Below are 13,035 nucleotides of genomic sequence, written 5' to 3' on the forward strand. Positions count from 1 at the left end.
ATTTGCCACTGATGATTCAAACGCGAGTTTTGGGCAGTGTAGATTAGCGTTTGTAGTTTGTCATTTCTCTGAAATGCAGACATGGTTTTATGTTTACACGTCGCGATGCAACGCAACGCGTAAAAAGACATAATTACGTAATTATGTCCCCACTGGATGCAACAAATGCCTCGTTTATAATGGGTTTTAATGTTTTTGTCTCGTCGCTCCGGCTGGACAGGGCATCACAATATGGTAAGGGGCGTAACATTTCCGTCACACGCTTGAGGTATTCGTCCAATCACAACGCACTGGATAGCTGGCCAATCAGAGCACACCTCGCTTTTCAGACCGATGAGCTTTGGAAAAATCGACACTTTTCAGAAAGGCAGGGCATAGAGGAGCAAATATAATGTACAGTATGTGGAAAATAATGTGTTTTTTTAACCTTAAACCGCATAAACACATTTCATTACACCAAATACACAAAATAATGTTCTTTTTAGCAGCATCATATGACCCCTTTAAAATGCATTTAGAATGATCACAAAATTCAAGATATGGGGGCAGAAATGTAAATATTTATATCATTTCATGTAGTTAATCAGTATCACGCGAAGACTGATGTTTTTTCCATCAAAAAGCAGAATGATTACAAATGTGATAGGCCTATTGATTTTATACAGCAGTTCAATAAACAAATTTAATATTAAGACACTTACCTTTTATAGACACAATATTGACTGTTTTTGCTCTATTTCGCCAACAAATATAATTTCAATTTGCTTCTCTGAGCAACATGATGGTGTTTTGTTCCTGAATGAATCAACCTTGGTTCAATCGCAATGACTCATTAACAGTGACTTGCTGCCACCTACTGACAGTTTTAATTTCACATTTAAAGTATATTTTCTTTTTTTATATATAATTTCAAATATCAGTATTCATCGTTTTATGTTTAAAATATCAAAACAGTATTAATGCATTTGTAACTTCAGGTTAAATATTCATGTCCTGCATTAAACAGTGTGTAAATGTATCTAAATGCCCCTTCTAATGCAGCTTCTGTGTTTCCTCTGCATTGCAAAGATTAATTTGGTCAGTATTGATTTCATTTGCTTGGTAACAGCCCAAATGACTTATTATTCTAATTGACTGATTCAATTGAAGAATTTGACTGAAATGATGATGCACACTTTAGAAATGGATTTATAAAGGTAAAAAAATCCATTTAAACTTATTGGAAAAGATTAATTTCTATCATTGCTGTGAACTGATCACCACAGAATATGAAGAATATCAAAAACTTTAGGAGTCGGCTGTCCACGGCAGTCCTTAAGATATCAGCACAACAACACACTCAGCAAAATATCATCTAATTATCGTTATCGATAAAATCCCAGAAAAAAATTGAGATTTTTTTTTTGTCAATATCGCACACCCCTAATATATTTAACGTTTCGATTAGAAAAAAATGTAAATAAATATGAGAAGTGCCCTTTTTTCCACTTGAGCCCCTGCCCCTGAAAACGTCTGTGCACGTCCCTGATTGGAACAATGCAAAGTAGAAGAAACAGTAACCCATGCAATTCTTCAATGTAAGAAATATGAGGAAGAAAGAAGTAGTATGATAGTTGAAATCAAGAAGAATGGAATTCAGGTGGTACATTTTAAATCTTTAATAAAATGGGCAAGTGAAATAAATAGTAAAGCTTTCTTTAATTTTCTTAAAAGGACGGGATTAATAAGTAGAATGTAACTCTCTGTTCCACACTCCGGAACAGAAGGTGGCGGTAATGCACCTAATTACGCTGGTTGCCAGCCGCCGTTAAAAGCCAAGAAGAAGAAGAAGGCTTTGTTCAAATACCCACACTTGCGATCTTGGCCACTTGAGAGCGCGTGCGCAAGACTGCCCCAGGTCTTAAAAACGCCAGAGCGCAGTGCCCTTAACGCACACTAAACCCACACTATCTCGAATACCGCTCCGGAGCGCTAGTCAATGCTTAGTGTATCCCATCATGCATCATGTTCTGGAAATAAATCCTGAGACGTTTTGCCGAGATCTCGCGAGAGGTCACGGAAACCTTTCCAATGCAAGTTAAATATTAATAGAATAATGAGATATTACATATAATTTGGTAGAAAACAGTGTTTTTACGTTTTATTGGTGCAAAGGTGAGTTGTGGTGATATTTATCTTGTACAACATTTGCAACTGCTTTTTATCACTTGATTAGAAGCACCACAAATTACAATTATGTCATGTTATAGGGACTACTGGACAGACATTTAGAAGTTGATTTTAAAATGCAAAGTATTTAAAATTAAAATAAAGCTATGTAAACACTTGCATTTTTACAGCACTGTAAGTGTGTCCCATCAGGTAAAATGTAAAGTTCGACACACACTTGTGGTCTTCATGCTCACTTGAACACTTGGCCCAAATACAGGAAATACCTCATATAAGTAGTCAAGTGGTCAAGTGCAAAGACCGCAAGTGCGGGTATTTGGCCAAGGCTGAAGTCTGTCATTGGAAGTAGTCAACTAATGGTCCACTGAAAACATGCCATCACAGCAGCGCGCTAGATGGCGTTGTTACACCACGTGCGCTCACATCATGCGCGCCCGGACCTTCCAGAATGCATTGCGGCTGCTAGTGCAGTTAGCCTGCGCTGCCCTGTGAACATACGGCGTTTTACACACGGCGTCAGGTTGTCTTCAGTTTTATAGTTTGTCTTAAGCGCAAAGTATTTAAAATTAAAATAAAGCTATGTAAACACTTGCATTTTTACAGCACTGCAAGTGCGGGTATTTGGCCAAGGCTGAAGTCTGTCATTGGAAGTAGTCAACTAATGGTCCACTGAAAACATGCCATCACAGCAGCGCGCTAGATGGCGTTGTTACACCACGTGCGCTCACATCATGCGCGCCCGGACCTTCCAGAATGCATTGCGGCTGCTAGTGCAGTTAGCCTGCGCTGCCCTGTGAACATACGGCGTTTTACACACGGCGTCAGGTTGTCTTCAGTTTTATAGTTTGTCTTAAGCGATATGCCTCCGAAAAAGCCAGCTCAGGTTGCAGGCAATAAGAAAACCCAAGAGAAGAAAAAAGAGAAGATCATTGAGGTGAGATTTGCGGCGTTCTAGCACTCATGCAGCACGCTGAGCTCTGGGCCTTGTGCTCTGATTCACTCACTGGCGCGTTTTAGAAGCTCCTAATGACAAATAGAGCCTAAACTGAATGGAATAACATGGATAAGCAGTCATAAATTAGTTTAATAGGGTTAGACTAAACTGTCAGACTGTTATTGTCAACGTAGTGGTGAATAAAGATGCAACGATGATGTGAAATGAGCCAAAGTCTACTGCTAGTGTGCCACATTCAGGATGTGTCTTAAAACGTAGTGAGCTGTCCATCTAGACAGTATTTTTAGCTATCATAGGGGTCGTTTGATTTTAATGTGCTAAGATGGTTAACAGTTTGAGTGCTCATTAGGATTTGAGCCACAGCCTTAGTGATCTGGCAATTCTTTTTTTTTTTTTTGTATGTTGGTTGTGTGTTATTAGTCAGCCTTCTGAGTACCTGTGAACATTTGTGCTGTGTATGTATATTCATCATTTTTATAGAACAATTGGCTTGCTTGAAACAATATGGCTTTTAATGTTGGCCTTATTTTGTAAGCATCACATGCTGTTCGCATTATGTACTCTGTTAGTTTTAGTGTGGGCCGTTTTTAAAATAATTATGTCATTGCTACTGTGAATTTGAATTGTTTCTGGCAGGATAAAACATTTGGACTGAAAAATAAAAAGGGAGGTAAACAGCAGAAGTTTATCATGAGTGCTCATTAGGATTTGAGCCACAGCCTTAGTGATCTGGCTATTCTTTTTTTTTTTTTTGTATGTTGGTTGTGTGTTATTAGTCAGCCTTCTGAGTACCTGTGAACATTTGTGCTGTGTATGTATATTCATCATTTTTATAGAACAATTGGCTTGCTTGAAACAATATGGCTTTTAATGTTGGCCTTATTTTGTAAGCATCACATGCTGTTCGCATTATGTACTCTGTTAGTTTTAGTGTGGGCCGTTTTTAAAATAATTATGTCATTGCTACTGTGAATTTGAATTGTTTCTGGCAGGATAAAACATTTGGACTGAAAAATAAAAAGGGAGGTAAACAGCAGAAGTTTATCAAAGCTGTGACGCAGCAGGTCAAGCATGGACAGCAGAATTCACGGCAGGTAATGACTGTAATGCTGATTTTTGTTTTTTTTTTAGTCTTAAGTTTGAATTCCCAAACCAGTGCTCCAAAAGTCTGCATGAGTTTTGTTTTATTTGTAGATTGCTGCTGAAGCTGAAAAGAACAAAAAGAAGGATGACAAGAAGGAGTTGAACGAGCTCTTTAAGCCAGTGGTGGCAGCTCAGAAAGTCAGCAAAGGTAACTGGTCCATCAAATGACGGACACAACTTTATTTGAAACATTTCTCTGAATCTTGCACCTTAAAGGTCCCCTGAAATGCTTAGAAACACGCAGCGTGACTCTGTGTTGACGTAATTTTAACTGAAACAGGAAGACAGGGTGGGACATATCAAGCAGCCCCTTTTTAAAATAGCCAATAGCGTTCGTTTATATCACAGCTTGGGCTAGAGCTGTTGAGCTCCGTAAAGCCACATTTGACAGGGTATGCCAGCCACAATCTCATCCATATTGCTATTAAAATACAGCATTCTGTGTAGAATTCAAATAGCTCCGATACATTTTGTGATCCGCTCCGTGCTATCGTGTCTCTGGACCGGTGCAGAGTGTGTGCAATGCGGTGGTTAGCGTGACACAGCGCGAAACCAGACTTATTTTTTTCCTCAATGGAAAGCATATTTACAATGTTTGAATAGTTCCCTGTCCCCTATATAGTGCACTACATGCCATTCACTGTACAGAAAATACTAATTCTGTGGACAACTGACCGATTTCAGCTGCGGCTTCAGTGTCTATTTTATAGTGTGGGGGGCGGGCGCTTCGGATTCTAGAGAGCATTTGATTGGACAAAGTTTGATGAGAAGCTGAAGTACAATGTGACGTCAAAAAAATCGTTGAGCCATTTTGGTGGAAGTGACGAACTGCAATCTTTAAATGCTTATATCTTCTAAATGCAAATTTTGTCACTGTTTTGGTAAGAAATTATAGTCTGCCTCGACCAAACTTCCACTCCAATTAAACCATTCTCCTTTCTCTACAAAGAGCTTAATTATCATAGAGAGAATTCTTTCCGATCTCAATAAATATGTAAATAGTATCTCCTGAACCTTACTTCGTCAATCGTCACCTATAGCGTGGGAGCGGCAGTAGGCCATCAAGAACCATCTGCTGACCAAAAGGGTACTTGAATATAATTGCACCTTAACATTTGGTTGTTTCTACCTGAAAGACTACCAAAGATGTGGGAACGGAAGTCTATCACTTTCATTGTTACCCGCAATTTACATTTAAGACGAAAGCATAGAAGCATAGTTTCTTGTTAGTATGACATGTAGACCATGCTCCTGAAGCTAGCATGCAGTACAATCTATACCTTTCTAGTTTGTCAAGAGAATAACAGCACAGCTTTTGAAGAGTGCGCATGTGTACCCAAGGGATCACCGGAGTATGATGTAAGAGGGAATCAGTGATTAAATCAAACACCTGTAAATAAAGCAAAACAACGGAGAAAAAAAAAATAGCGAAGTAGTTGTGGATGTCATGTTTATTTACAGCAATAATCTGACATTAATTTGATCTCAAACCGATTAATTAGCAGAAGTTATTACTCCCATCACCTCCAGATCTATATTGTTGAACCACCGCTAGTTAAGCAGCGAATTACGGGATTATTGTATGGGAAACGCACCCAAGTGCCTACTGTATGTGTAACTTTTGTCCTAGCTTGTTTTCTGTAGCTCTGTGATGAATAAGACTGTTCTGCTTTGGAATGATCAATGGCCATCTGTATGTTTTGCTCTTCGGTTCCATTCTTTGATCATCTTCGTGAATTTTCTGTTATTCGGTTTCATTTCAGGTGTTGATCCCAAGTCTGTGCTGTGTGCTTTCTTTAAGCAAGGCCAGTGTACCAAAGGTGATAAGTGTAAATTCTCTCATGACCTCTCCTTAGAGAGGAAATGTGAGAAAAGAAGTGTGTATGTGGATGGCAGAGATGAAGATCTGGAGAAAGGTGAGTCATACATATTTAGCATGATATTATGTACATTAAAACATTTTAAAACATAGTTGATTACGTAATGGCAAGGTTTCCATTGGATTTTGGAATTTACATTATTGGAACTATTGCTTCAGTTTTTGGTTGTTGGATTTAATGTCAAAGATTTAAATTATTTTAATTTGTTTGATTTGTGTAGTTGCAGACACCATGGAAAATTGGGATGAAAAGAAACTTGAGGAGGTGGTGAACAAGAAACATGGAGAGGCTGAAAAGAAGAAAGCAAAGACCCAAATTGTAGGTTCTGGCAGTTTACACTCAAATTAACTTTTTGTAATCATAGAAGTTAACAAATAATCTTTATTTTAAGGTGTGCAAGTATTTCCTTGATGCTATTGAAAACAACAAATACGGCTGGTTTTGGGTTTGTCCTGGTGGAAGTGACAACTGTATGTACCGTCACGCTCTTCCTGTGGGCTTCGTTCTGAAGAAAGACAAAAAGAAAGAAGAGAAGAATGAGGAGGAAATCTCGCTGGATGATTTGATTGAGACTGAGGTGAGAAGGGTGTTGCAGAACATGATTGTGAAGTAACACTGTAATTAGTTATCTATCAGAATTGTTGTAATGATCATCTGTTCATTATTGTAGCGGTCTGCTCTGGGAGCAAACGTCACCCGAATTACTCTAGAAACATTCTTGGCATGGAAGAAAAGCAAAAGGCAAGAGAAACTGGCTAAAGCAGAGCAGGACATGGAGAGAAAGAAAGCTGACTTCAAAGCTGGCAGAGCACTTGGGGTGAGTAAAAATCATGACACTGATATTCTTGCTTGCCTAAACAATTAAAGTACCGACCTCAACATAAAAAAAATATGTTGTAGGACTTACTCTGAAAATGTGTTGTGCATTAAAAATCTTTTTTTGTTCTGAATGAAATGGGTATTTTGACGGTGATGCTGTGGTTTGACCAGAGGGTGGCAGTAAAGCTTTTGCTCTCATATCCTCTGGTTGCTGTTGTTTTACTGTCTCCTGGTTCTTCAAGACTCTTTCATGCTGTCATCTGTTGTGTTAAATGACGCTCATCTAATGCTTTCCTGTCCTCCAGGTCAGTGGAAGGGAAGTGTTTGAGTTCAGACCTGAGCTTGTTAACGATGATGATGAGGAGGCTGATGATACTAAATATTCTGAAGATGATGACACTGAGGTTTCTAACGAGGTGAGAAAAAAATATATTTAATTGTTTAACAGAATGCAACACCACCCCATATAAGCTATATAATAATTTTAGATAAAAACAATGGACTTTAATCTTAACTATATCTTGTGATGTTTAAAATTTGTGTTTGTGTTGCTTTGCAAGTCGTTTAGCATTGTTAACATGATTGTCTTTCCAGATGGAGGACACAGAGGAGGTTCAGGACATTGACATTGCTAGATTTATCCCTAAAGAGGTGGATAATGCTGGTATAACGGTGGCAACAGCAGACCGGTTTACTGCCAAAGCTCCTACAACAAATGACACGGATGGTGAGATGCTTCTGAATATCTTCCCTCATATGACGTTTCATTTCCTGTGCTAATTTGAGAGATGTCGGTATAGTTTTGCGTTTGAATAGGCAAGCAGTGAGGTGTAGAATGACAAAACAAAAAGAGAGACATGAAATATCTTTTACCTAGTTTTCAGGTTGTGAACCACATCAAAAGTTAATTTTATTTTATAGTTCATTCAATATTGGCATTTACCATTCAACTATAACTATTTATTTACTATTTAAAATTTCCTTTTTTGATCTCCCAATTAACTTCCAGACCACGATTTCAGAACTACTCCTTTATAGGGGTCTGTTATATAGTGCTTAAACCTTCACCACCTCTGTCTTAAAGTCCCCCTGTGGTCAAATATTGTATCTTTTAAAACTCATCTTTTATCATCAAAATGACATATTTAAATGTTTTTTTCTTGTGAAAATTTTCTCATGTCTTAAAATAGCTTGAATGTAACTACACCCTTGCCTTATTTACTATAAGCAGATCTATGAATACGCAAATTAGCCCTGCCTCCACTCAGTCACACACCAGCCAGCCATGAGCCAGCGCCTCCTGATCCACTAACTGAACTGTAGTAAACGCGAAGCAATGGCAAGAGGAAATATTGGTTTAATTAAGCCATATGTGTTTGAACCAGAAATAAGCTGGTATCCTCAACATAAGCAGGGAGACTGATGGCTAACTTGGTGAGGTAACATTATCTGTTTGCGCTGGTTCGTACATGGATAATGACTGATAAAACTGTTTTTACTAGCGGATAGTGCTGAGCGGTATACCGGTTCATACCGAATACCGGTGTTTATTTTTATGATACAAATTTTTTAAATACCGCAATACGGAACGCGTCACTGTTTGAAAGGGGTCCCTTTTCATTGTTGCACTGTGGTGAGGGAACAGCTGTATGTGTTACTAAGCGTGAAAGTTCCGAAACTGAAGCTGTAGAACTAATAGAACGTGAAGACACAGAAGAACTCATCCACAATATCCACATTGACTGCCACAAATATCCACCGCCCCCTGCCATCAGCTCCCACATCTCACACACACGAGCGCGACTTTAGCACTCGATTTAGCAACTTTCAGACCCTTTTAGTGGCTTTTTTCCATAGAATATTCATACTGACAAACCTAGCGACTTTTTTGGATAAACCTTAGCTATGGTTCAGTTGGAAGATTTTGCCAGTGCTGTCCCGCGAACGTGAGGTCTGACTTTCCCGGAGAAGTGTCACCTCTCTCTGAGTCTGTTCTGTGCAGTGAACGGCAGAGAAGCAGCGCATTCATCGTCAATAAATGAGTACAAAACAGCGTTTCCTAGCGCCTGTCGTTTTCTGTATCTATTTTTTCTCTTCTCGTTTTTTTATTTTATTGTAGAGTGTGTTAATTTGTGCAATGATAACCTACCAGCAATGTAAATTATTTTTTAAATGTATTAGAATGAGTACATTACAATATACATTTATTAGAATAAGTACATTATTATTTATGGGCTTAAAAACAAGATGCAAACAATCAGAATATTGTACCTGGTGGGGAGTGCACAATGTAAACATGAAACATATGCAGTTACCTATATTGTACTGTGGTACAGTTATGGAGGCCCTTCATAATGCAGAGGTCAACTGCCTGCTCTGCCAATAGTTAGAAATGGCCCTATAGTATGCAGTGTTTAATAAACAGCTGTTTTTCTCAATTCTGCTGAGGTGAAATTCAGTGCAGTCATGTAACGTGATATGTATCATATCGTGGCCTCGGTATCATATCGTGACTTTGCTGGTGATACACAGCCCTAGTGGATACTGTAACATTCGTTAAATTTACTTACTTGATGTGTCCTCAACATACTTTTAAGATTCAAATGCAGCCAAGTTTGTGATTCCAAATCGCGCCCGCGATCATACGCGTGTGACGTGCGGATACCAATGCGGGAGATGTGCGTCTAACTCCGGGCTACTTTTATACTGCTGCCGCCGGGTTATTATTCAAGTTAGCGGTTCTAAATACAAATAAATAAGCGCTAACAGCACATGACATCGTGAAAATAGGGGGAAATATTAACAGTTAGCGAAACATCTACAGAAAAAATATAACTGTTACCGGATTAACCTGGCTGCCTTCTCACTAGACCCTCTGCTTTGCAGCACAGTTAATGATATGCTAAGGATAGGATCCCTTGACGCGATTGGTTATTGAATTTTGTGACGTAGCAAAAAAAGGCTGTTTCAAACTGCGTTTCTGTGACTGCCTTTGGGAAACTACAGTTTTAAGGAGAAAATACTCAGCAATGGTGTTGATAAATGGATTGGCACACGGTTTGTCTAAAAGCCTATTAAAAACACCACATAGACAAATAAACAACATTAAAAAACTTGATTTTCACCACAGGGAGACTTTAAATGAGTGTAATAACTCACAATCAGGTCACAGTTATCCATAAATGTCATTCTGATTCTTCATGCTTCCTTCTGACATCACTGACCTCGGTTTTGTCTCTACAGACAATAAATTGAGCGAGGCGTCAGGCGGAGATGTGGAGAACGGAGAGCTTGGCCAGGACCAGACGCTGGAGGACGGAGAAACCAATGAGGAGGAGTCCGAGGCGGTGCCAGTAGATGAGAACCTCTTCACCGGGGAGGATCTAGACGAACTGGAGGAGGAGCTCAACACACTGGACCTGGATGAGTGAAGACTGGGACTGTTGCATCATTCATGAACTACACATGGCTTGATGTGAATGACAATATTTTCACATAACTACCACCAGAATTGCCATGTCAGAAACCGCTCTGCCTGCAACATGCACCCTCATCACTTGATGTCCTGGGACGCTACAGAAGAGACTGGAGTAGTTGTGGCTCTTGTTCGCTCTCTGATGTTATTTTTTTTTTGTGCCCTTTTTCCATTTTTTTTTTAATTGCAGTCTACCCCAAAAGCACAGTCAGGTGAGGGTTTGGTTCTTCAGCAGGAACATACTCCAAATATTTATAAGGCTGTTGATTATTTGATATTTCTGCATTCTCTTTTGAAAGATTTGATTAAATAATTTTTGTAAGGACATGCGTATGAATTGATTCAGCATAAATACTCAAGACATTCAAACACTATTGGAATCTGGTTTCCTCTTCTCTGCTGTTGAAATGTTGCTTTAATGAAAACAAAGGTTCAGTTGATCAGTATCATTTCTGTTTTTAACTTGTAACCAACTGCATGCCTGTATCAGGATCAGAATGTCAAGGTGAATAAGTGTGATGCTGACATTCAAGTGTTCAATAATCAGTTGATCTGATTGAGGTGCTGAATGTGAAGTCTCTCGGCTGCAGATGTGGCATCTTGCCTTACAGAAAGAGATTTAGATGACATCATTACTAGTCAGATTTGGTTTTTGAAGTGGTTTCAGGAAGTGTGAGCCCGAAAGATGAGCTTGTTGTCAGATGAACTAGTAACGTGTCTGTCCTTTTGTATTCAATTGTTTTAAACTGCCCTCCCACCAACACACCACAATTAATTGTAAATAAAAGGATATCAGATACTGACTTTGAGTTTAAATGCTAAATTGTAACTCTTGATTGAGAGTAGGTTTAAGCTAAAGTAGCTTAGTCTGGTCTAGATGTGGACTTCATTGTCCTGTATCAGGTAATGATTTCAGGGCCGTAGCTGGGGTATGCAGGGCCACGGTGCCGGTTGTATCTGTGGGCCCTGTTTGAAATGGTGTAAATTGTTCAATTAAATAAATAGAACAAAGATACAAATTAATGATTTAAGTTAACAAATGTAAAATAGCATTGCGTAGTCTTCACTGTATAAATTAAATCTACATTAATTCTTGTTAAAACTACAGAAGTTATTCAGTCAAGATCAGAGTGATTTTCTTCTTGGATTAACATTAAGGACACCGACAGCTGCTAGTAAATTAGGCGCGGTCACTTTAAGACAATGCATGGATCCAATATAATGATACACATTCAGGATCCGTTAGTTTCTAAAACGAAATAAAAATCGTTTAAAAGTGTGTCTTTTAGTCTCTGTGAGCTACTTTACATTTTCCTATCCAGCAACTATATAACCGATAATAACCTCAACCATGAATAATGTTTCCATAATCTTTTCCAAATGAAGCGAATGCAAGTATGAACAGAGTTACGTGCTGGTAAGAACAAAGCCACTGGAAGGCAAGCCTGCAACCTTTAGCCAAAAAGGCATAACGGCTAAAGCTAACGCTGCAGCTTAAAGCTAGAATGGACACAGTTTCGCCCTAGCTGGCCTTTGGCGGTATGCAGGGAGAAAGACCACAGGCCGTTTGGCTGAGGGTCCTCACATGATTCAAGTTAGCCGTTACCTTTTTCCAATGGTAAGTACTACAGACCCTCTACCAAGTACTACTTCATCTCCCAATATGAAGACTAAGCATGCGCTGTGAAATGTCTTCGTGTATACGCCGCAGCAACGCGTTGTACGTAATTTGACAGTTATTTCTGAAAGTTAGGTAACTCAACATACCTTATTGTTTTTAGTAGAAAACAAGAATTTCATAGTGAACAAATGAATCCCTTCATTAAGGGCCCTTCCAGAAGTCCGTTAGCGAAGGGAACATGCGATAGTCACTTCACGGCAATGATTTCCATTTGTGATCTATCAGGAGTGACGAATGCGGAAACTTCAGAGGCACATTGGGTGAGGGGCACTTGCCAGTAGCCTTTTAGCAGATCTAATTTGGTAACATATTTTTGGCTGAGGGGCCTCACATGATTCAAGTTAGCCGTTACCTTTTTCCAATGGTAAGTACTACAGACCCTCTACCAAGTACTACTTCATCTCCCAATATTAAGACTAAGCATGCGCTGTGAAATGTCTTCGTGTATAACAAGCAAGCAGGGGGAGCTCCACGGGCTCTGACTGGGCGTAGCAATTCCATGATGCAGCATATACTCAACTTCTGTCTGCATGACCACAGTGGCAATAGAGGCAGGCAGCGGAGAACACTCACTCTGTTCTGCAGTCACTTCAGAGTGAGGTCTGTCTACATAGCTTTTAAGCCTATTTACATGACACACTCGGCTCTTACATTTCCTGTCAGGAGTAGCAATAAGAAAGTTGGTCTCATTTAACTTCCTTTCAACCAGGTATGGCCCAGCGAATTTTGCATGTGAAATAGAACCGGGGTTTGGAAGCAAAACCAACACGGAATCGCCAGGGCGAAAGTCTCTATATACAGCCCTCTTGTCAAAATGTGCCTTCATCTTAGTTTGAGTGGTGGAAAGATGAAGTTTGGCAAGACTTTGGGCTTTGTGCAACCTCTCACGGATAGAAGTGACATAAACATCGAC

At 39.3% G+C, this 13,035-nt stretch overlaps 1 protein-coding gene across 3 annotated transcripts; it reads left to right on the forward strand.

Moving 5' to 3' along the window:
* Nucleotides 1-2,551: 2,551 nt before the first annotated feature.
* Nucleotides 2,552-11,262, forward strand: LOC107560472 (zinc finger CCCH domain-containing protein 15-like). Of its 3 annotated transcripts, XM_016244657.1 has the most exons (11): nt 2,552-2,689; nt 2,995-3,103; nt 4,117-4,218; nt 4,319-4,415; nt 6,031-6,183; nt 6,368-6,465; nt 6,539-6,724; nt 6,818-6,964; nt 7,272-7,382; nt 7,561-7,693; nt 10,210-11,262. In XM_016244657.1, the coding sequence occupies exons 2-11, from the start codon at nt 3,029-3,031 to the stop codon at nt 10,395-10,397; spliced, it is 1,290 nt and encodes a 429-aa protein (XP_016100143.1). In that variant the 5' UTR covers nt 2,552-2,689; nt 2,995-3,028; the 3' UTR covers nt 10,398-11,262. The 3 variants fall into 3 exon arrangements, with proteins under 3 accessions (XP_016100143.1, XP_016100142.1, XP_016100144.1); XM_016244656.1 differs by lacking the exon at nt 2,552-2,689 and having other exon boundaries at nt 2,857-3,103; XM_016244658.1 differs by lacking the exon at nt 2,552-2,689 and having other exon boundaries at nt 2,857-3,103; nt 6,374-6,465; nt 10,210-11,261.
* The last annotated feature ends 1,773 nt before the right edge of the window (nt 11,263-13,035 follow it).

The sequence above is a fragment of the Sinocyclocheilus grahami genome, unplaced genomic scaffold (genome assembly GCF_001515645.1).
Source record: "Sinocyclocheilus grahami isolate Dianchi unplaced genomic scaffold, SAMN03320097.WGS_v1.1 scaffold729.1, whole genome shotgun sequence".
Taxonomy (NCBI): domain Eukaryota; kingdom Metazoa; phylum Chordata; class Actinopteri; order Cypriniformes; family Cyprinidae; genus Sinocyclocheilus; species Sinocyclocheilus grahami.

Coding starts and splice junctions, on each gene's coding strand:
- LOC107560472 (XM_016244657.1), top strand. CDS start 3,029: ATGCCTCCGAAAAAGCCAGCTCAGGTTGCAGGCAATAAGAAAACCCAA. Junction 7,383..7,560: donor ACACTGAGGTTTCTAACGAG/GTGAGAAAAAAA, acceptor TTGTCTTTCCAG/ATGGAGGACACAGAGGAGGT. Junction 7,694..10,209: donor TACAACAAATGACACGGATG/GTGAGATGCTTC, acceptor TTGTCTCTACAG/ACAATAAATTGAGCGAGGCG.